General features: G+C 42.6%; 1 protein-coding gene across 5 annotated transcripts in view; it reads left to right on the top strand.

Annotated features, from left to right (window-relative positions):
- The first annotated feature begins 2116 nt into the window (after positions 1 to 2116).
- Positions 2117 to 24122, top strand: part of Meiob (meiosis specific with OB-fold) — a 32698-nt gene continuing 10692 nt past the window's right edge. Inside the window, exons 1-9 of one of the 5 annotated variants that reach the window (XM_039086831.2) lie at positions 2125 to 3550; positions 9467 to 9544; positions 11503 to 11560; positions 13797 to 13928; positions 15415 to 15487; positions 20410 to 20605; positions 21790 to 21890; positions 22795 to 22847; positions 22933 to 23028. In XM_039086831.2, the coding sequence (XP_038942759.1) occupies positions 9476 to 9544; positions 11503 to 11560; positions 13797 to 13928; positions 15415 to 15487; positions 20410 to 20605; positions 21790 to 21890; positions 22795 to 22847; positions 22933 to 23028 (778 nt within the window). In that variant the 5' untranslated portion in view covers positions 2125 to 3550; positions 9467 to 9475. Of the gene's footprint in view, positions 3679 to 9466; positions 9545 to 11502; positions 11561 to 13796; positions 13929 to 15414; positions 15488 to 20409; positions 20606 to 21789; positions 21891 to 22794; positions 22848 to 22932; positions 23029 to 24122 lie in introns of those variants that run through there. The other 4 variants (XM_006246031.5, NM_001115033.1, XM_063269834.1 and 1 more) reach the window with 4 other exon arrangements.

A 24122-nucleotide genomic window follows, 5' to 3' on the forward strand; every position in this document is an offset into this window, starting at 1 on the left:
ACATGGTGGCTCACAACCATCTGTGGTAGGATCTGATGCCCTCTTCTGGCATGCAGCTGTACACGGAGAGAGCACTCATACATAAAATAAATAAAATATATCTTTTTTAAAAAAGTTGGCTAATCTCTAGTAGGCGTGAGGTAATTATGCCACCAGTAGTTGAGCTATCATAATCGCAGCTCTTGTCTCACGATCTCCTCAGCCACTTACTTATCACCCACAATTCCCGCTTCTTTCTCTCTCCTCCAGCCAAGCAAGATGCCCAAAGGAAAGAAGGCCCAGGGGAAGAAAGTGGTCCCGGCCCCTGCCATGGTCAAGAAACAGGAGGCCAAAAAGGCGGTCAGTTCTTTGAGAAAAGGCCCAAGAACTTCGGCATTGGGTAGGACACCCAGCCCAAAAGAGATCTCACATGTTTGTTCAAATGGCCCCCCTACATCAGGCTGCAGCAGCAAAGATCCATCCTCTATAAGCGACTCATACAGTACCTCCTGCTATCAGTCAGTTTCCCCAGGCCCTGGAGAGGCAAACAGCGACTCAGTTGCTTAAGCTTGTCCACAAGTACAGGCCAGAGACAAAGCAGGAGAAGAAGCTGGCCCGCACTGAGAAGAAAGCTGCTGGCAAAGGGGACGTCCCAACTAAGAGATCACCTGTCCTTAGGTCAAAACAGTCACCACCTTGGTGGAGAAGAAGAAGGCTCAACTGGTGGTGATTGCCGGTGATGTAGACCCCATTGAGCTGGTGGTTTTCCTGCCTGCCCTGTGTCGAAGGATGGGAGTGCCCTACTGCATCATCAAGGGAAAGGCCAGACTGGACGCCTGGTCCACAGGAAGACGTGCACCACTGTTGCCTTCACACAGCTCAACTCGGAAGACAAGGGTGCTCTGGATAGGCTGGTGGAAGCTATTAGGACCAATTATAATGACAGATATGGCGAGATCTGCCGCCACTGGGGAGGCAACGTCCTGGGTCCTAAGTCTGTGGCTCGCATTGCCAAGCTGGAAAAGGCGAAGGCTAGAGAACTCGCCATTAAACTGGGTTAAATGTACACTTAAGTTTTCTGTACATAAATATAATTACAAAATTAAAAAAATAATTGCAGCTCTTGCAGATATGGGATCAATATTAAAGTTTTTGTAATTACAAGGTTGTCTTGTAATTCATTAAATACCTGTTCACTTTTTTCCTACTGATTAGTATGTGTAAAGTTTATTACACGTCTGTACACACACAGACACACAGACACACACACACACATATTATATTTCCCCATCTCCCTTCGGTGACAAGCTCCTTGATGGTTTGACAGCTGTTGTGCTCTAGGGAGGTGGTGACAGAGCCACCCACCATTTCTTCAGCCGGATATGCAGTCTATTTCAACTCTGACCTTTACTCACTCATTCCTGACTTCTACTGCAAGTGGCAAGCTCCAGGCTTTCCTTGTTCCTGTTTTTGCTCATGTACATCCAAAATATATTGACAGGCCAATCCTTTTGTAAAGAACAAGCCAATTACACAGAATTTCTGAACCAATATAGGAAAACAATTCTTTGTCCAAAAAAGATATCCCCATTTTTATTACTAATGTAAACAATGCCAGGATTCTGGGTTTGCATTTTGAAACATTGTATCTTAAGAAAAGCCTGTGGTATCCCCATGAAACAGATTCTGCTGACTTAATCTCATGCAGTTTTCAGCAAAGTTAATTTACTAAAATACCACAAAATGCAAGCAAAATTGTAAAATATTCTTTCATGGAGACTTCTTTTTTTCTTTTTTGGATATTTTCTTTATTTACTCTTGGAGACTTCTTAAAATGTATAAAGATTTCTTCATTTTAAAAATATTTTTCAAAAAATTGTCTTAAAATGCCAGTTTATTCTCTGGGGGAAAAAATCAAGATTTTATGTCCCTTTAAAGACAAAGACTTGGGCCAGCAAAATGGCTCAGCGGAGGAAGGAGCTTGTTGCCAAGCCTGATGACCTGAGTTCCAGCCCTGGGACTCAAGTGGTATAAAAGAGGAGACATGGTTCCTGCAAGTTGTCTTCTGATCTGTGACACACACACACACACACACACACACACACACACACACACAAATTAAAAAGAAAGGAAATTGAAAAAAAAGAAAATGTTAAAAAGAAAGACAGAAAGAAGCTGTTGTGTGCAGACGATCCCAGCACTTAGTAGGTGGAAGAAGGGTCAGAAGTTCAAGATCATTCTAGGTTACGTGGTGAGTTTGAGGCCAGGCCAGGCTGCTTGGGATCCTGTCTCAAAATCAAAACAATACAGAAACAATAAAAAAGAGATACTTGAACAAATATCGGAATAACATTATTTATTTAGTGTGTATGTGTGTACGTTATTAGGTCAGCGGGTCTACATAGTGAGTTCCAGGACAGCCAGAACTACATAGCGAGACGTCTTGAGGTCCCTGCCCCCAAATAATATTATCTATTTTATACAATACTGCGGTATTTTCACATACTATTATTTTACATATTATTATATGCAGTACATGGTACCACCAGGGGTGACTCCCTTAATAATAGCACCTGACTATTTCCTCTTCCACAATCTTATAGGTTTTTTTATTCTTAAAAAAAAATTTTTTTTTTTGGTTCTTTTTTTCGGAGCTGGGGACCGAACCCAGGGCCTTGCTCTTCCTAGGCAAGCGCTCTACCACTGAGCTAAATCCCAAACCCCTATTCTTAAAATTTTTATTGGATATTTTAAATTTACATTTCAAATGTTATTCCCTTTCCTGGTTCCCCGGACATAAGCCCCTTATCCCATCCTCCTCCCCTTCTTCTCTAAGGGTGTTCCCCTCCCCATCTCTCCCTTTCCACCCCTCCCACATTCCCCTACACTAGCGGTTCAACCTTGGCAGGACCAAGGGCTTCTCCTTCCATTGGTGCCCGACAAGGCCATCCTCTGCTACATATGCAGCTGGAGCCATGGGTCAGTCCATGTGTACTCTTTGGATGGTGGTTTAGTCCCGGGGAGCTCTGGTTGCCTATTAGGCAAGCGCTCTACCACTGAGCTAAATCCCCAACCCCTCAGTTCATTTTTCTGCTTTAAATTGGGAACATTTCCCTTAAGGTAATTTAGTGTCTGCACGGGGACAGCCTGAGACACTAGTCTGGATCCCAACCAGAGAACTGCTGCAAATGTCTAGCTCGCTTAGTGACTTCTCCCTTTCACTCGCACCTGTGCTTGGGCGCCGCTCCTGTCTTTGACTTGCCCTCCACCACCTAAGTCCGAACGAAGTCCTCCAGTTCCAGGAAAGGACTGCGTCTCTCCTGGAACTGTGAATTTCCAGTGAGACCTGCAAGCATAGGGGCGGAGTCAGGGCGCGGCCGGGGCGGGGTCAACAAGCGATGGAGGCGGAGTCAGTGAGTCGCGGAGGCGGGGCCAGTAAGCGGTGGGGCGGGGCCTCTTGCTAACGGTCGCCGACTCCAGGTGGTTCGCCAGCCCTGCTGTGGGAAGTCGTAGAGCGTGACCTGCGTCAGTTGGAACCCGGTGGATCACCTAGCTGGCCCGGAAGTATCCGGTGAGCTGCGACTCTGACTGCCTGCTGTGGCATCCATTCGACGGCGCGGGACCACGCCCCAGTTCTTAGGGCTTGTGCCTGAGCTGAGAGGAAACCCGCGCGGCATCGCACGCGCCGACGTCCCGAAGGTTCACAGCCGAGCGCGCTGCTCTCAGTCTGTCAGGTTCCTTCCAGTCAGGACTCATTCATTCGTGTCTCTCCTTCCCCGTCTCTTCTTCCTCGCCGGTTTACTTGTAGTCGGGTTCTACCCTGCCTGTCCCCTCCTGTCAGCTCCCTTCCAGACGGTCCATTTCCTGTCAAGCCTCTCGCTATCAGGGTCCCAGGATGTTAGTGTCCTAGGTCACCATGTCCCTCGAGGTCAGGTTCTATCCAGTCAGATGCCTCACATGGATGCTTTCTCTCCACGTCCTCACCCTGTCAGGTTCTCCAGGACAAGAATGAATCCGGTAGCAGGGTAGTGGTGATGCACACCTTTAATTCCAGCATATGCAAGACGGGAGGCAGAGGCAGGCAGATCTCTGAGTTCCAGACCAGCACGAGTTCCAGGGTAGCCAGAGCAACACAGAGAATCCCTGTTTTGAAAAAACAAAACAAAACAAAACAAAAAAAAAACCCCAAACAAATAAAATTGCAGAGACAGACAGGCCTTTTTAGTATTTTGTTTATTTTTTTGAGACAGGCTCTTTCTATGTAGTGCAGGTTATCTTTGAACTTGTGATTCTCCTGCCTCTGCCTTCTGTGTTTTGGATTATAAGCCAGCACCACTCCAAATATCAGAGGAAATGAAGAAAAATGATCTCTCTCTCCCTTTCTCCTTCTCTCCTTCTTACTTTTCCCTCTCTCTTTTTCTCTCCTCTTCCTTCCTTTTCATCTTCCCGAAACTGTCTGGCTCTTTCTTTCCTTTCAAATCCTTCCTTCCTCCCTCCCTTTCCTCTTGAGACAGGGTCTCAGGTAGCTCAGGGTGGCTTCAAAATTCACTGTGTAGTTGAGGTTAGCCTTGAACTCTTGATTCTTTTTTTTGGTTCTTTTTTTTGGAGCTGGGGACCGAACCCAGGGCCTTGCGCTTCCTAGGTAAGCGCTCTACCACTGAGCTAAATCCCCAGCCCCGAACTCTTGATTCTTCTACCTTCACTTCCTAAATGCTGAGATCACAGGGATATGTCACCATATCTAACTGGGAGAGAGGGTTTTAAGGAGGAAGGGAACCTGTCAGGTTCTCAAGGATAGGGACAGGATATGTATGTATATCATATAGGATTTTGGAGAAAATATATCAGGATAGAGTATTATGATATAGAATATATACTGAGTAAAACATATATATTCATATGCCTACATATTACTTTCCCTCACCCCATGTTCCACTGGTTTCCCTTACTCCTGCCTATAACACCCCCTGGTTATCACTGTTCTTTTCATCATCTCCAGGATTTTACCTTTTCCAGAATGACACTCAGAATAATTAAAATACATGTTAAAATACTGAGTAGGAATGGGAAGATGGCTCAATGAGTAAGAGCTTACTACAAAAGGATGCAGATATGATGAATTTGGATCCTAGCATACACATAAAAGTGGGGCATGGCTGGAGTTTGTGTCGGACATAAGAGATCACTGGTGCTTGCTAGCCTTCAGCCTGCCTGGCTTCAGTTTCAGTAAGAGGATCTGTTTCAAAGAAATAAGGCCATCTTATTGATCCCCCTACATTTTTCCCCTACATTTTTATGTTTAAAATTTTTATTCTTTTTAAAAGCAGTGGTAAATAGTACTACCATAGAAGGTTACTAACACTTTCATCTCTCTCCACACTGGGATTTTTTCCAATGTGGTGACCAGGAGGCCAACTTTCTAATGGATAAGTCAAGAGTGTTTGGAAGAAAGGAGACTGTTTTCTTACACTGAGAAAGGAATCCTAGTCTTATAAAACATTGTTACAAAACTTGTGGTCTGTAGTGAGAAGTCGCAAAGATACTCTTTATAGAAATAACATCATGGAGAAAACTTCCTTAGCATTAATCTGTAGAATAAAACAGAAAGTCATTCCCAAGTTCTCTGGAAGCTCCTTTTACCTAGAATAACAAGCTATAAACCATACTCGTGTCTATAACTTAAATGCTGTAAAGGTAGTATTAGGTATCAACTAGAATTCATATTTATCAAAAAAGTTAGCTGTAACCATATTATCCTCAAATCATAAACTGATTTTTGTTTAGGACTTCATTTAATTCAGTCTACATACTTAGTAGCAACTACGTGTGACACCCTGAAGTACCTCGCCCTGAAGTACCTCGCCCCGAAGTACCTAGCCCTGAAGTACCTAGCCCTGAAGTACCTAGCCCCGAAGTGCCTAGCCCTGAAGTGCCTAGCCCCGAAGTACCTAGCCCCGAAGTGCCTAGCCCTGAAGTACCTAGCCCTGAAGTACCTAGCCCTGAAGTACCTAGCCCTGAAGTGCCTAGCCCCGAAGTGCCTAGCCCCGAAGTGCCTAGCCCTGAAGTGCCTAGCCCCGAAGTGCCTAGCCCTGAAGTGCCTAGCCCTGAAGTGCCTAGCCCTTTGTGGTTACAACAGAGGAAGAGACAAGCTAGGCTCTGATCTTCTGAGGCAGCCTTCTACCGAGGAGACAGAAGCAGAGGATGTATAGCAGGAAGGGCCTCATCTTGGGACTAATGTAGAAGAGCCTGTCCTGGGAAGATTGGGAGGTGCTGTGACTGAGGAAAAAGGAAAGAGGGGGCTGCTTCTGCCAAACCCCACATCTTCTCTGGTCTAGGGGAGTAAGGGCACTGGAGGGTGGTTGGAAGAGAAGTCGAGACAACAACTCATGTGAAGGAGACAAACAGATGGAGAGGTTCAAGAACAGAAACTGAATATTGGGCATATTGGGCTAGAGAGAGGCCTCAGTGGTTAAGATCACTTGCTGCTCCTGCAGATGACCTGGGTTCGATTCTCAGGGTGGTTCACAACCATCTATAACTCTAGGTCCAGGAGATCTGATACCTTCTGGTCTCCTTTGGCACCAGGCACACAAGTGTCACACAGACATAGGTGTAGCAAAACACCCATGAACATTTTTTTAAAAAAGTCGGCCATAGATAGCGTCACATACCTGAATTCCAGCATTCTAGAGGCTGAGGTTGCTGGGGTTGGGTAGTTAGGAGCAGTGAGATGGCTAAGTGGATTAAGATGCTTGCTGTAAAGCCTGATGACTGAGTTCAATCCCTCGGATCCACATGGTAGACGGAGAGAACTAACTCCCACCAGCTGTCCTATGACTTTCACATGCATGTCGACCCCCTAGTAAGAAAATAAGTATATTTTTTAAAAAAAATTCAAAGTCAGCCTGGGATATATGGCCAGAATTCGATGTATGTGTATTGGAGGGCGAGGGTTGATATCTCCAAGACTGGCCTTGAACTCCTCATTCCCTCACTTCTACTTCCCAAATATTGATATCAAAGGTACACACCATAATGATCCTACCAAGGGATAGAAATGTTCCCAACAATGAAGTGAAGGGGAATAGAGGACACCTAGCTTTCAGCCTGGAGGACAGTCATGACACTGAAAAGTGCAAGCAGTCCAGAAGGGCATTAACGTACTCGTGTGAGTGCCATGTGCACACATAAACATATTTGGACTCACCAGCATGATAAGTGCAGCAAAGCTCTAACTTACCCCTACCACTCCGGTCACAGTTCACTCGTTTACTCCAAGTGACTAAATTTCTCAGAATTTGATCGAGCCTCAAAATTAGAAAATCCCGAGCTTAAGAGCTGACCAACATTCTCAGATGACCTCTTAGCTAGACACCACCTCTGAGCTAGAAGCTTGCAGTGTTTCATTTTCATCAGGGTTAACAGAATCCTCTTCTTTCACACCAGAGTAGAAGGACCAAGCAATTCAACATTCTCTGAAGGAAAGAAAGAGGGACACAAGGGGTTTGGCAAGGTTATACCATTAAAGAACAGGAAGGTCCCAGAGAAACCGGCCAGGGCTAATGTAACTCAGATCAGACTGTGGTCACCCTGCTAGAGCTGGAGCCAGGCTCAGCTGCTCAGGGCAGCAATTTGGGAGACCTAGATAGAAGCGCAGTCAGAGATGTTTGCAGTATTCTGTCTCTTGTGGAGGCGTGGCCTCCTATCAGTCACCAGTGGCATTACCTTAACCTTAAACCAGCAGAGTTCCAGCACCATAACTTCTTCCCTCCACCTTCACTAAGGTTGCCTAGCTCAGTGGTCTGAGGCTGTCTAGTAAGATATCACTTCTGGCCCTATCCTTTCGTTGCTCCCCGTTAGGAGCCTGAGTGGGTTCAGGGAGAAGTTCTGGTGACTGTAGCTCTAGATCTTTTTTTTTTTCTTTCTTTTCTTTTTTTTCCGGAGCTGGGGACCGAACCCAGGGCCTTGCGCTTGCTAGGCAAGTGCTCTACCACTGAGCTAAATCCCCAACCCCGTAGCTCTAGATCTTAATTTGATTCTTAACCCGAATCGCTTATTACACAACCCACACATTAATGAATAAGAAAACAAGTTATGGTGGTATCTTGTTTGATGGCTGTGACATGGCTTGGGGACATGGCACTAGAGTTTGAGGAAAGGAGGCAGTATAGCCAAGTGTGGAGACACATACCTTTAATCTCAGAGGCGGGAGGATCAGGAGTTCAGGACCAAAAGCATATCTAGCATTTTCAAGGCCAATGTGACTTAGCTGAGTCCCTGTCTCAAAAAGCCTGAAGGAGATTATAAAGTAGTAAGTAGAAGCTGATGATGAATTATATAATATTTTACCTTCAATGTTTAACTCTTTATTTTGTGTTAAATTTGTATTTCTCAAAACAGGTGGTAAAGCAAGTGATAACTTTTTTGGTGAACAAACTCTGATGTCATGAATATACTTTAGATAATAATATTGGGATCTGAAAGATCCCCCAAGTCATCAAACTCAGGAGATGCCATTTAGTTTGTATGTGGGTATTTTTACACATAGTTCACCCACTAAATAGTTTGTCTTCGTCAACCTAAAGTGTCTGGCATTTTATGGAATGATTTTTTAAAAGATTGATATATTGTTATGTATGTGTAGGTTTTGCCACACTTCTTGTGTGTGCCCAGTGCCTGTAGAGTCACCAAAGGGCATCAGATTTATAGATGGCTATGAACTGCTGCGCTGTACTTGTTGGGAACTCAGATTTATAGATGGCTATGAACTGCTGCGCTGTACTTGTTAGGAACTGAACTCAGGTCCTATGCAAGAGCTGCAAGTGTCCTGACTATTGAGCTATTTCTCAACCCCCAGAGCGCTCTGTGTGTGTGTGTGTGTGTGTGTGTGTGTGTGTGTGTGTGTGTGTGTGTAAGATGTTGTATGGGAGTGGGTGCATATGTGAAGTTCAAAGGCAATTTTTGAGGATCGGTTTTCTCCTTCTACCTTTTTTGAGGTAGGATTTCTCTTGTTTCTGCCTAGCTAAGTATTCTAGGGAAGTCTGGAACTTCTAGGTGGTTCTCCTATCTCAGGTTCCCATCTTACCCAGGACTGTTGGGGCTGCGGATGTGACCCACCACTTGTGACTTTCTTACATGGGTTCCAGAGATCTAACTTAGGCTAAAAGGCTTATGAATGTTTTCTCCAATGAATCTTCTCAGCACTTGGACCTATTTTCTTTTTTTTGGTTCTTTTTTTCAGAGCTGGGGACCGAACCCAGGGCCTTGCGCTTCCTAGGCAAGCGCTCTACCACTGAGCTAAATCCCCAACCCCCTTGGACCTATTTTCTACAGGTTAAATCTGAATTAGTCATGTTTCACTGTTACAAAATTTTTCAAGAGATAATATCTAGTGCTTCCTTGGTTAATTTTAAGTTTTAGATTTAAAATTTTTGCTATTGGTTTTCAATATTTAATTTATACATACAAATTATATTTTCTAAAACAGATTTAAAGCATGGCTAAGTTCTTCGCACTGAAGAACTTCACTGCACTTTCAGATCTTCATCCAAATATGGCTAATCTGGTAGGTTTTCACAACTATTTTACTAATATTTAAGTATTTGCTTATGAAGCTTTATGTGGCAACATTACATTATATCTCCATTACTGATTTGCTGGGCACATTGTCAGTGTTACAGCTTGGGTGGAAAGGTATCCTTGCAGTTAGGAACCAAGGAATATCACAAAGTCACATCTCATCTCACAACAAACTTCATACAAAGTATTTATTGTGTGGGGAAAACCCAAAAGGGTGGCCGCCTCTGTTCAGGAGAGTAGCAGAGAACTGGGCAGAACACAAGGTTTGTATAGGGTTTCTGGGGAGTGGAGACAGAACTTTCCAGGGTGATCTATACTGGAGAGACTATTAACTGACCTTGGGACAATCTCAAGGATTGGTGAGGGGTGTGGGGGCAGTGCCTGGCCACTTTCCTGGCTTGAGGTGGGTGGTGCTGGGTTTGGCCATTAGAGCTCCTCAGGAGTGGGGCCTGGCCCCTCACTTGCCTCAAGGGGTCAGGTCTGGCCACTAGAGTGGTCTAGGGATGGAACCTGGTAGCCAGAGGTCTCCAGGGCAGGGCTTAGAACTGGAGTCTCTGCCACTCAACTTGTCGTGAATTGTCTTTTCAGTTACAAAATTTTAAAATTCTTTATTTATTTTTATGTGTATGGATGCTTTGCCTGTCTGTATGTGTGTGCAACATGTGAGTGCGTGGTATCTGCAGAGATCAGAAGAGAACATTGGATATTCTGGAACTGGAGTTACAGATGGCTGTAAAACACCATGTGGGCAAGGGGATTCTCTAGAAATACAGCCAGTGATCTTACCCACTGAGCCACCTCGACAGCCCCAATTAGAAAGTTTTATTCAAGCTTTCCGCTAGTATGTTCCTCAAAGTATTCAGTAAGATGTGCACACATATGGAGTTTTAAGTGTGTATGAGTGTGATAGGACGACCGACAGCTCAGCTGGAATGTGACCATTTAACGTTTGGATGTGTTTGACTGATGTTTGTTTTATGTGTTTGGGGACTTTTTGCCTGAATCTGTTCTGTGCACCACATGTGTGCAGTGCCTACGGGAGCCAGAAGAGGGGGTCAGATCCTCTGGAACTGGAGTTACACACAGTGGTTAGCTGCCATGTGGGTGCTGCATCGGTGTCTTCTGCAAGAGCAGCAATGCTCTGCATGGCTGAGCATCTCTCCAGCCCCCGACTGTGTTAAATGTCACAAACTATTGCAAGGTTGAAAACAGTTGCTAGGAATCTTCATTAACGTTTCCTCAGTTTCCTCTCAGAAAGATGCTTTTGTTTCTTGTTTGTTTTTCTAGGGTACTTTTATTTCTTAAAGCATTTTTTTTTTTTGGTTCTTTTTTTCGGAGCTGGGGACCGAACCCAGGGCCTTGCGCTTCCTAGGTAAGCGCTCTACCACTGAGCTAAATCCCCAGCCCCTTAAAGCATCTTTTTAATATTTACTTTTTTCTTTGGCGTTCACTGAAGAGAGCACTAGAACTTTTGAGATGCTAGTATCTCCAAGATTTAAAGTCTAGAACTTTAAGGTCTAAGCCTGTTGCAGTCTCCGCTGTTGCCAACACATTTGTATTAGGCAGCTAAGCCGCCTTATGTTAGAAAGCCCTGTGGAAAGGAAAGCTTTGAAGACTGTGGCAAGTTAACTTTCATTAGCCATGTGGTTTGGATGAGTTCTGTAAGGACTGACAGCTCCCTCTAGTGACAGGAAATAAAGTACAAACATTAAGTGAACGATCATATTTGTAATGGTAGTTAACTGTCTCATTACTTTGTACTATTCCTTAGAGAACTGAATATTTATGAAGATTGTTAGCTGTTTGTCTGGAATAAATGCATTTATATATTTCCTAGTCAAAAATGCTTTTTAAAGCTAGTAAAATATAACAAGTCCATGAAATTAAATTTACCATCTACATCTGTGTTTAATATTGGTCTTCTGTTACCCTTTTGTTTTTCAGAAAATAATCGGAATAGTTATTGGGAAAACAGATGTCAAAGGCTTTCCAGACAGAAAAAGCTGAGTTCTATTTAACTCTTTCTTAATTTTTTTATTAAGTATGGTTTATTACTGCAAATAAATACATCTAACTGACTAAAATTTCTAGTATGTTTAATACCTTAAGAGCAATGGCCAGGCCTTCTACATGTATGGTCATACTCAATTCAAGAGTGTATATATGAAGACATAGTATTTTCAATGATTTAATATGATATTCTCCAACTCTGTTTTAAAGGTTTTAACAAATAATTGAATTTATCAATTCATTAATTTTGTAGTTTCTTAAGATCAGATACAATAGTGTCTAAGAGTATGAGAGTATGAACTCGGAACTAAATTTACTGGCCTTAGTCACTAAGTGATCTAAAATTTCTCTCTCTCTTGTTTGAGACAGGGTTTCTCTGTGTGGCCTTGGCTGTCCTGGGACTTGCTTTGTAGACCAGGCTGGCCTCACATTCAGAGATCTGCTTGCCTCTGCCTCTTGAGTGCTGGGATTAAAGTTGTGCACCAACACTGCCTGGTTCTAAGATCTTTCTTACATGCACCTATGAAGAGGGAATCCAGCTGATACAAGAGTTAGATAATCCCCCCCCCCCCCGGGATGGTCTTTCTATGTAGCTATGAGTGTCCAGGCTAGTCTCAAATTCAGAGATCTGCCTTCCTCTGCCTTCCAAGTACTAGATTAAAGGTGTGTGCCACTGTGCACAGCCAATCCAGATGCTACTAATGAGACCGGGTACGATGGACCTGTGAGTCAACTTCACATTGGGGAGAAGATGGCAGAAGGGACAGAACTGAGAGGGCAATGACCACATGGGTAACAGCGACAAGAACAACAAAAAGCAATTGGTCTTGGTGGCAAATATAACCCAGCTTGGAATGCAGCAGCAGAATTAGGTTTTATTTTATTTTTACATTTTTATTTATTTTATGTATATGAGTGCTTGTCTGTGTGTGCCTGGTCCCTACAGAGACCAGAAGATGGTGTCAGATTCTTTGGAACTGGAGTTACAGAAGGTTGTGAGTCAGTATGTGGGTGCTGGGAACTGAACCCAGCGTATTGGATCCCTGTGAGCTGCTTGACGTGGGTGTTGAGGGCTGAGCTCTCACCTGTTGAGCTATCTCTGCAATCCCTCGTGTATTACTGTTCAGATTAACAAAAGCAACAGGAAAATTCCATTCTGGAAAAGAGTGTACTTGCTGACCTCTAGTGGTGCTTTAGTCACATACAAGTTACTTAGAAACAGCTATTTAGGTATGGATTATGACTTTGGTGAAAGCATTTCTTAACTTTGTTGGATTTCACCTATGAAATAATCAATACCCAATCAGTTTTCTGTGTGTTTAATAATTGAAAAACAGGAAGTCTAACAGTTGGACAGACCTGAACGGCACTTTCTTTTGAATACACAGCTGTGGAGAGAAAAGGGCATAGTGAGACCTATAGTGAGATCTATAGTGAGATCTATAGTGAGACCTATAGTGAGACTATAGTGAGATCTAGAGTGAGATTATAGTGAGACTATAGTGAGATCTAGAGTGAGATTATAGTGAGATTATAGTGAGATCAATAGTGAGACTATAGTGAGATCTATAGTGAGACCTATAGTGAAATCTAGGTCCGTGGCTGTTCGTTACACTGTACTTGGAAATACATGGAAGCACAGTGCAGTGTACAATGTACATTAGGGAATAATTTAGTTGCTAGTAATCAAGAGGATCATCAAAGTCCAAGACTGGGCTGGAGAGATGGCTCAGTGGTTAAGAGCACTGGCTGCGGGGTTGGGGATTTAGCTCAGTGGTAGAGCGCTTGCCTAGCAAGCGGAAGGCCCTGGGTTCGGTCCCCAGCTTCCAAAAAAAAAAAAAAAAAAAAAAAAAAAAAAAAAAAAAAAAGCACTGGCTGCTCTTCCTGAGGTCCTGAGTTCAATTCCCTGAAACCACATGGTGGACCACAACCATCTGTAATGGAATCTGATGCCCTCTTCTGGTGTGTCTGACAGCTACAGTGTACTCACATATAATAAATAAATCTTAAAAAAAAGTAAAAAAAAAAAAAAGTCCAAGACTAACCTGCTCTACTCTGTTTCAAAAACAAAGCAAAAATTAAAAAAGCAAAGCTAAAATAAAGCAGGGAAAATTTTTACCATGTGTTTAAGTATTTTATTATCATAATAATAATAACTGATTATTTGGTAAGTAATGATGTATTCAGCATCATATCCATTGGCATTTAAAAGTGTGGGTTTTCCTCAGATATCGGATCAGAAAGATACACCTTTAGTTTCACCATTCGTGACTCACCAAATCACTTTGTGAATGTGTCCTCCTGGGGCAGTGAAGACTACATCCGCTCGCTGTCTGACAACTTTAAGGTTGGTGAGTGTGGTAAGTAGGCATGGTGATTTTGTTTGTTTGATTTTCTTCAATCCCAGCACTTGGGAGACAGAGGTAGGTGGATCCCTATGAGCTTGAGGCCAGTCTAGTCCACATACTGAGTTTCAAGTCAGCCAGAGAAGTGAGACTCTGTCTCAAACAACAACAACAGCAACAACAACAGCAACAACAACAACAGCAGCAGCAGCAGCCAGTGGAGAGGCAGGGGAGGAGAGACAGTGATAGAGATAGAGACAGAGACAGACAGACAGACAGACAGACAGACAGACAGACAGACAGAGACAGAGACAGAATGAGACTTGCTAGGTCACTAACTCCCTTTGAACAAGTGGTAGTTCTCTTGCCTCAGCCTCCCAAGTGCTGAGATCACAGGAGGCCTGTCCTTCCATGCCCAGCAGCACTTAGACAATGTTCCTTCACAGTCTTACCCCTGTGATAAGCTGTGGCTGAGTACAGTCATAACAGAGTAGAACACCGTTATGCTGATGCTTATGAGAAAAAGCCAGCGTTGTCAGAATGGTGCAAGGCATGCCGCTTCCACAGGCTCCTGGGGCAGAGCGACTCCTATGAGATGCTTTGCCATCTTCTGTTTATTTCCTGTTCCAACTTGCCTAAGCCCATCATCATCGTTATAATCCTGTATCTTTCTGTAGACGTATATTAGGGTTAATAGTTATTTACACTGTGGCTTTAAGAGCAAGGTCTTGTTGGTTCTCACCCGTGAAGTGAGACCCATTTTTGAATGTTAAGGAAAGAGTAGTAGTATAAAGTATACAGCTTCACCACCAGATGACAACTCCAGCTTAGACAAGAAATAAGAGAGCATGTGCTGCAGTTCTCCTTTATGACAGGAAAAAGGAGGGAGGAAGGGAGTCAAACCATTCTTCTCCAATCCTGCAGTACCGCACACATTGCACATGTCAGATGACAGCACTCAACAGTATGTACTTAAGAGCTGTACCATGTATGTGCCAGGGATATGAATTGAATAATGTTGTCAATGTGAACTATGGAGACAGAAAACTGAAAAGTTGATTGGCCTAGTACAATTATAAATATTCCTTGAACGAATGCTAGAGCATTCAGTGTGTAGAGAGAAATTTAAGTATTAAAATATTATGGGTTGATGACTGTGAGGATAAATAAAGGATTGTTTGTGAAGTTAGATGTGGAGTAAAGGTCAGGTAAATATTTGTTTTATTGAAGGTCATGTTGTAACCAAATCAAATGTTGGATGAAAGAAAATCAATAAAGTAATATTAGAATAGGTCACATGTTGGGACTTACAATGCATTGCCCTGGAAATGCTCTGTGGGGCCAATTGATGACTGCATTCCAGGGTCCCTTTTCACACAGGGCCATGAAAAGATGCCTGGAGGATGGCACTGACAGAGTGAAGGTCATTGTCGTGCTTGCTTAACTCTGTTTAATCCTCTGGTGATTTTGTGATGCTACCATACTTTGCCCTCTGTTTTAGTGATAATTGAAAATCCCCTGATCCAAAGAAAGGAGACAGAAAGAGAAGAAAGGTTTAGCCCTGCAACTCCTAGGTAAATATCTGTCCACTCAGAGAACAAAAATCTTTGTGCTAGAATGATAATATTAATAATTTTATATCACATTGCAGAAAACTTTCAGAAGTTGCTCTATTTCAAATTTGAAAAATCTTGAATTCTTTCTTAGAATATTTATCTTTGGATTGGAGAGATGGCTCAGTGGATAAGAGCACTGACTGCTCTTCCAGAGGTCCTGAGTTCAATTCCCAGCAACAACATGGTGGCTCACAGCCATCTGTAATGGGATTTGATGCCCTTAAGCCTTAAAAAGAAAAAAAAGAATATTTATCTTTTTTTTTTCTTTTTTCTTTTTTTCGGAGCTGGGGACCGAACCCAGGGCCTTCTGCTTGCTAGGCAAGCGCTCTACCACTGAGCTAAATCCCCAACCCCAAGAATATTTATCTTTAAGATAAATTACATAATCTATAATTTTATAATCACAAAAAACTAATTTTCTCTTGGTATCTATGTAGGATTAAATAAATATGTAGGCTACCAAAATCCATGGGTTCTCAAATCTCTTGTACACAGCTTAAAAACAACTTCCTCTATATCTGAAAACATTGCTACTTACACCTCCTAAAGTCCTGTAAGTGCAATTTGAGTAGTTTTACTGTTTTTTATTTGTATTGGTTACAGTGTTGTTGTTGTAAATATTTGATCTGTGATTAATTGGGTTTGTGGATGCAGAATCTTCAGATATGGAGTCTGGAAGCTTAGATTTGTAAAAACAAGACTCTAGTTAGAATAAAACTAAGCAGTTAGAGGGACTGGAGAGACGGCTCAGCAGTTAAAGCACCGACTGTCCTGGCAGAAGACCTGCGTCCAGTTCTAGCATTCATATTGCACCGCTAGCTCCAGGGAAGCTGATGCCCTCTTCTGGCCTCTGTGGACATCTCGGATACAAATGGCTTATACTTCCATAGATGAAAACACATACTGACAAAAATAAATCTTTAAAAAATCTCTAAACAAAGATAAACACAGGGAACACATATAAGATTGTATCCAGCGCTCAATCCACTCACGTGCCCGTTGTCTTAGGCCAGGTCCCCTGGAGGGAGAGCTTGAGGGGAAAATTCTTTGCAGTGGCCTATTGAGGGAGGGCTCTTAGGAAAACCCTGCAAGGATGGGGTTGGGGCCGAGCTGCTTCTGGAGCTCAGGAGAAAGCTCTGGAGTGTGGTCCCCTTGGAGCATGACCTTATGGGGAGAGTCAGAGGTTTTGTACCCTACATTATCGATAGCCTGTAGTCCATCCTTCATCAATGCTCCCAAATAAAACTGGGGTAGGGAGTGGGAGGAAGCCTCACTTCCAAGGAGATTCTGTCCAGGGCCACTTCTGTGCCAGCTGACTCCATGCTGGCCTATGAATGGCTCTAACTGAGTATGGCAGGCTCTTCTGACTTCTGTTTGTACTTATCTCCTGCAGCCACTGAGGACTTTCCTTTTCATCAACACCTAGTCTCACTCTGCACTGACATTCTGCTTCCTAGCCCCTCTGCCTGTCTGCTTGAATCTTTGATCCTTCAGGTTGAATGTTAACTCATGGACCCTCTCACCACTCAGCAGGACTTTCTTCCTACTCTAAGCGTTGTAATCCTGATCACATTCTGAGATGATTTGATTGTTTTTATAATTCCTGCTCACATATATGAGCTTATGTGATTAAGTGTATTTTGTATAATGTTCTCCCATGCTTAGATTAGAGTCAGGTAAATAATTGATTTTTAGTAAATATGTATGGGAGGTGGAGGGACATGTTTGGCAGACCCAACAAATGTGAAACCTCTTGGCATTTTCCAGAATATCTTGAATAATTAACTTTTAGGTTGAGTAACAGGAAACTGCTGACATTTAACAAATTTTCACCTAAAATAGCAATTTCATAGTCTAATAACCTGGTGCAGCTGGAATCCAGAATGGTGAAGGGAGAAGCAGAGGCATGTCTCAGTGATGCTCACTTCTCAGGGAGGAGTAGGAACAGGAAGTCTTTTAGCTGGAAAACAGTGTCCTGCTCTGTGGCTTAGGAAGACCAGGTGGACTGTGCTGTGAAGGATGAGTCCCAGAGGGATGAGTCAGGGACCAGGGCAAGGGTGATGCTGTGAATAACTAAGGCAAAGGAGGAAGGAGGGACTGGCCTAGAGCTCTGGGAGGGAGGCTTGTGAGAGCATTGGGTTCAGGGAAAAGGGAGCTCCTCACTGTTACACTCTAAGATTCTGAATCTGCTTCACATGTTAGCAATACAGAAATAAGCAAAATAGAGTTCTTGACTTCAGGCACTTAGGTAAAGCAATCAGGCTCATCAAAGAAATAACAGTGGTTAGAGAGTGGTGCTAATAACGTCTTCATGTGGGGCTAGAGAGACAGCTCAGTGGTTAAGGGAACTGGTTGCTCTTTCAGAAGACCTGAGTTCAGTTCCCAGATCCTGGTTTGGAGCTCACAGCCATGTACTTCTAGTTCCAGAGGGCCTCATACTCTTTTCTGAATTCTATGTGACTCACAGATAGGCAGGCAAAAAAGTATACACAAAATAAAATAAATAAATCTTTTAAAGAAAGAAACAATGGAATCTCAGTCTTTGAAAATCTAAAGTTTTAGAGAATTTTTATACCCTGTTTAAAAAAAGGAAACTACAGCTTGTTTCAGGCAGGAAACCACAACTAGTATGATTGGAACTCACAGAAAAAATTCTCAATACACATTTCGAATTAAAAGAACATTATTTCAATGAAGAACTATTTAAAGACAGATATAAAAATGCATTATTGAGAAAAATATATTATAGCGTTATTTGATGTTTTAAGAGTAAAAATATAGAGGCTGGAAGGATGGCTCAGCTCTTCCTGAGGCCCCAGGTTCAATTTCCAGCGCAGAGGGTGGCTCACCACCATCGGTGGCTCAGCCCCAAGGGATCTCTTGCTTCTTTTGGATTCTACAGGCACTGCATTCATACAGCACACAGGATAGACATGGAGATGAAGGCAAACCTTCATACACGTAGAATGAATATTGTATGCAATTTTAATATTAAAAATATAACTTTCAGACAGACAGAACTTAGGTGTGTGTATGTGTGTGTGCATGTGCGCGCGCGCGCGCGTGTGTGTGTAAAAAAGAGATATGGGGAGATAAAAGTAGAAGGGGGACGGGTTGGGGATTTAGCTCAGTGGTAGAGCGCTGGCCTAGCAAGCGCAAGGCCCTGGGTTCCCAGCTCTGAAAAAAAGAAAAGAAAAAAAAAGTAGAAGGGGGACTATTGGGAAAGGGGAAAAGCCTAAAGGGTACAAAGGGGGATTTGGGAACAAAATCCAGTAACAGAAAAGATAAAGCAAAAGTGTTGCATATTTCCTCTCATGTATAATCAAGAAAGCAAGCAAGAAAGAGGAGAAAGGGAGAAAGAGGAAGTTGGGAAGGAGGGAGGGAAAGTGAGTCTGTGTACCTGTGTGGAACATGAAAGCAGAGGCAGGACTGTATGAGAGGAGAAAGGGGACCAGTTTGGGAGAGGAAGAGGGGCGAGTCACTCGAGTGAATACGAGCAAGATACAGTGATATGAAAGAGTCATAATGAAACTCATTATTTTGAATGATAAGTAAAAATTTAAAACAAAAATATAACTTTCTTAGTACAGTCTGAATTCTAAGAAAAGTGATTGAATATGATTTTTGTTTGTTTGTTTGTTTTGGATGGTGTTTATATGCATGCTGGGTTTTTTAATCGAGGTACCTTTATTTTGGTAATAGAAATGTCTCTGAAATACATTTAATACAAAAGAGTTGCTAAAAAAATTACAGTACAGATATGCTCTGAATATTCTGAGCCTCGTTATGTTGTAAGCATTGCTATTTCTCTATGCATGTGGAAGGCTATGATTTACTCATTTTTTATTGGATTTTTAAATTTACATTTCTTTTTTCCTCCATCTTTATTAAATTGAGTATTACTTATTTACATTTCAATTGTTATTCCCTTTCCCGGTTTCCAGGCCAACATCCCCCTAGCCCCTCCCCCTCCCCTTTTATATGGGTGTTCCCCTCCCCATCCTCCCCCCATTACCACCCTCCCCCCAACAATCACGTTCACTGGGGGTTCAGTCTTAGCAGGACCAAGGGCTTCCCCTTCCACTGGTGCTCTTATTAGGCTATTCATTGCTACCTATGCAGTTGGAGCCCAGGATCAGTCCATGTGTAGTCTTTGGGTAGTGGCTTAGTCCCTGGAAGCTCTGGTTGGTTGGCATTGTTGTTCATATGTAGTATCAAGCCCCTTCAAGCTCTTTCAGGCCTTTCTCTGAATCCTTCAGTGGGGGTCCCATTCTCAGTTCAGTGGTTTGCTGCTGGCATTTGCCTATGTATTTGCTGTATTCTGGCTGTGTCTCTCAGGAGAGATCTACATCCGGTTCCTGTCAGCCTGCACTTCTTTGCTTCATCCATCTTATCTAGTTTGGTGACTGTATATGTATGGGCCACATGTGGGGCAGGCTCTGAATGGGTGTTCCTTCAGCCTCTGTTCTAAACTTTGCCTCCCTATTCCCTCCCAAGGGTATTCTTGTTCCCCTTTTAAAGAAGGAATGAAGCATTCACATTTTGGTCATCCTTGAATTCATGTGTTCTGTGCATTTAGGGTAATTTGAGCATTTGGGCTAATATCCACTTATCAATGAGTGCATACCATGTGTGTTTTTCTGTGATTGGGTTACCTCACTCAGGATGATTTGTTTGTTTTTTAAAATGGTCTGATACTGTAACTCAGAGAAGCCTGACATTCCTTACCAATACATTGGTGGCCTTGAGTATGTGTCAGTCCTGCATATGTTTACCAGATGCTGGGATGGTCAGTGTGGACCGACACCTCGCTGTATAATTGAATGTGAACCAGAGTATTTTTACTAACAGTGTGCTGACTCTGTGTTTTCCTCATGCAGCAACTATAAACTATTGCTCAGTGAGAATCACTCAATGGTAAAAGTTTGTTCCCCTTATGAAGTGGACACCAAGTTACTTTCTTTGATACACTTGCCTGTTAAAGAGTCTCGGGATTATTACTCATTGGCTGACATTGTCGCAAATGGACACAGTCTAGATGGGAGGATTATTAATGTGCTTGCAGCTGTGAGATCGGTAAGTCAGGAATCAGTAAGTTAAAACCGTAGCAAAGCTCCCTACAATTTGGCATGGCACTCTCTGTCACCTGAGTCGTGTTAGAATGCTTAGAACACCAGCTGGGGCATTTTTCCTCTATGTCTTGGTAGTAAGTTGAATTAAGAAAATAACATTTCTCATTAAAAGGAAATTAGCATTTTATCTGTGGTCACTAACAAAATAAAATCATTCCTGATTGCTGACTGCAGCAGGCACCATTGTACTTAAACACGATCCATTGTCTAGATAAACCTGGGCTAGACAAGGACAGGAGCAGGAAGGATAAACTTGTGGCAGGAGCAGCTGTGCTATTCTTTAAACAGGCCAAGGGGTAGCCTGTGTATATGTTCTCAGAGCGGCTCAGAGGGGGGGAGGGTGAGAGAAGACTGGACTGTGGTGGGAGCTGCTGTGACAAGCTGTGAGAAGCAAGGACAGCACCGTGGAAGTCAGGAGAGTATCACAACCTCTGCTCCATCAGTAACTGACAGGCTCTGAGTTTAGCAGTTTAACAGACAAAGGCACTGAGAAAAAATAAATTTAAAGGTATACTATTCAAAAGTTTACCTTAAAGGGCTGGAAGTGTGGCTCAATGCATCTCCACTCCTCACCCCCAAAAATAAACCTTCACAAAATATAGCACATGCAGAAAATTGTTTAGGATAGAGGATCTGGTTCTCTGCATGAATTACAGATGAAATCACTTTCTAGGCCATTTCAGCCAACTGTTAGTTGTTTCCTCCAAGTCCTTTAATGATCTATCATCTCTGTGTTAAACATTGTGAAAAAGCCTCTGAGTCCAGCTCTCCTTCTCTGAAACTTTTCCTGCAGAACTGACATCAAGTCATGGTGCTTTTCCTGTGCGTTCCTTCACGTGGTTCTCACTATCTTAACCCCATGAAGGAGACAATGGAAGCACCAATATTTTGGAGTCTGAGGCCTAAGAAGCTGGAGTGTATCTATTCACTCTTCAAAATGTCTGTAATTTACAAGTTCAGCTAAGTATGCCTAGTTGAGGCAGAAAATACATTCAGATGTCAGACATTTATCAGTTATTCTTTCCTTGTTTATATTTGGAATTTCATGTTCAAAAAGAAACTCCTTGATTATGCCTAAGTACCTTCCCATCTGTAGGGGAGGAATGACAATTCCCTTCAATTCCCTAGGTTGGAGAGCCAAAGTACTTTACAACTTCAGACCGAAGAAAAGGCCAGAGGTGTGAGGTTAAACTCTTTGATGAAACAGAGCCTTCTTTCACAATGACATGGTAATCTTCCATATCTGTTTAACTGTGATGTTCTGCTCTTACTACAGAGACAGAACACTTTGTTTTATCAAAAATATCATATCAGGTATAATAATAAGAGATAGGCAATACTGAGAAAATGAACTCTCTTCAAGGTTGAGATTTTTCTGCATGCAACCTTGGGTGGCATAGAGTCACTTAGAGTACCTCATTGTGACAAGTTTTATTATTCTGCTTCATAACAGATACTGTTTCATTGGGGTCTACTGATGAGGTACAAGTCAAAGTTTTTGAAATTTAATGGTGCTCTGGAGAGAGGGCTGTACTCCTAAGTCCTGAAGATTATGTCTCCTGATGCCTCCAAGCGCCATCTACCAATCTACCTCTGACATCATTTGAGACATCAACTGTGATGGCTCTATGCTTTGGCTTTCAAGATTTTAGGTCTTGAATTATTCAGTTCTAAGTGACCAAGTGCTGGGAAGATAAAGAACTCATAGACCAGATACTAGAAATTAGTACACGCTGAAAGACAGCTCTCACATAGGTGTAAGTATGACGTCTTGGGCCTTTGAGGATGGCTCGGCCAGTAAAGACACCTTCCGTGCAAACCTGGCAACCCAGAACCATAGGTAGAAGAAGAAAACTGACTTCACAAAGTGTCCTCTAACCTTCATGCATGTGTTGTGGCCTGAGAGAGGGGGGGAGAGAGAGAGATAGAGAGAGAGAGAGAGAGTCTACACATGCATACAGAGTATTAATAAATTAAAAAATTAAAATGTAAAGTCTTAACTGCTTTGGTTACCTGGAAATTGCAGTTTTTGTTTTTCTGTTTTGGGGTTTCTTTGAAGAGAGGTGTAAATGTGTCACTGCCAGATTTTTCTAATGTGTCCACTTTGTTTCACTTCTTTTTAAACAAATGCAGTTGGGATAACGAATCCATTCTACTTGCACAGAGCTGGATGGCCCGAGAAACAGGTCTCATCATTTATGACTGTGTTACAAATATTTGTCATTTTCATTCCTCATATATTAACTTTAAAAATGGCTTTCTCCCAAACAGTAATATTTGCTTCCGATGTGAGAATAAATTTTAACAAATTTCAGAACTGCATGGCAGCAACCGTAATCTCAAAAACCATTATCACAGTGAATCCAGGTAAAATGTTTTCTGTTTCTAATTCTTTTGGAAGTGATCATAAACGTAGGCCAATGTTTGTACAATGCTTTATAGACTCAAACGGCAGATTAAATTTTTTTAAAGCCTTTTACTTGATGGTGGCTGAGGAGTGAAGAGGTAAGTTAGAAGATTCATACCCAGTGATTTCCTCCAACCAGCCTGCATTGGGGCCAGTCCTGCAACAAGTGAGGCTTTGGGCAATTTCATATCTAAACCAGAATGCAGTATTCACACTTTTGTGCTGAAAACACTTAAAAGCTACAGGTTTAGTGCCCTTTAGGAATACAGCCCAGAGGCTCAGCAGCTAGGAGAGTGGTTTGGTCCCCAGCGCACACATCAGGCAGCTGACAAACGCCTGCAACCCCAGGGGATGTGACACCCTCTTCTGACCTCTGAGGCACCTACACCAATATGTGTATACCTTTGCACAGACACACACACACACACACACACACACACACACATGTAATTAGATGTTAGTGTTATTTTGTTTTTATTATATCCTGACCACAGTTTCTCCTCCATTGTCTCCTCCCACTCGCTTCTCCAAACTTCCCCTCTGCCCCTGCATCCACTTCCCCTGTGTTTCTCCTAGGGAAAGGGCAGGCATCCTATGGATATCAACCAAATATGGCATGTCAGGTTGCAGTAAGACTAGGCCCCCCATACACACCTTTTCTGAGACAAAGTCTTATTGTGTAGCACTCACTGGCCTGAGACAAAGATCCACCTGCTGTGCCTCCCAAATGCTACGATCAAAGGTATACAGAATGACGTGAGTGTAGGACACTATTCTATTACATGGTATCATCAGTTATACACCCCATGTTGTGCAACAGAGTTTTTGAATTTATTTTGTCAAGGACATAATTTAGTAGAATATTTCTAAAGCTGTTTAAACTTGGTTGCTTGTTTTAAACCAGGTAGATTTTAATTTCCTGGACAATACCTACCTACCTTGTAGAAACGAGGAACCTAAATGGCATGGACATTTATCACAAATGACAGTTACCTTTTTCCTGATGCTTTTCCTGCCTTGACAGTGTTCATTAGAGTGGGGGATTCTGTCCTTC

The sequence above is a fragment of the Rattus norvegicus genome, chromosome 10 (assembly GCF_036323735.1).
Source record: "Rattus norvegicus strain BN/NHsdMcwi chromosome 10, GRCr8, whole genome shotgun sequence".
NCBI lineage: Eukaryota > Metazoa > Chordata > Mammalia > Rodentia > Muridae > Rattus > Rattus norvegicus.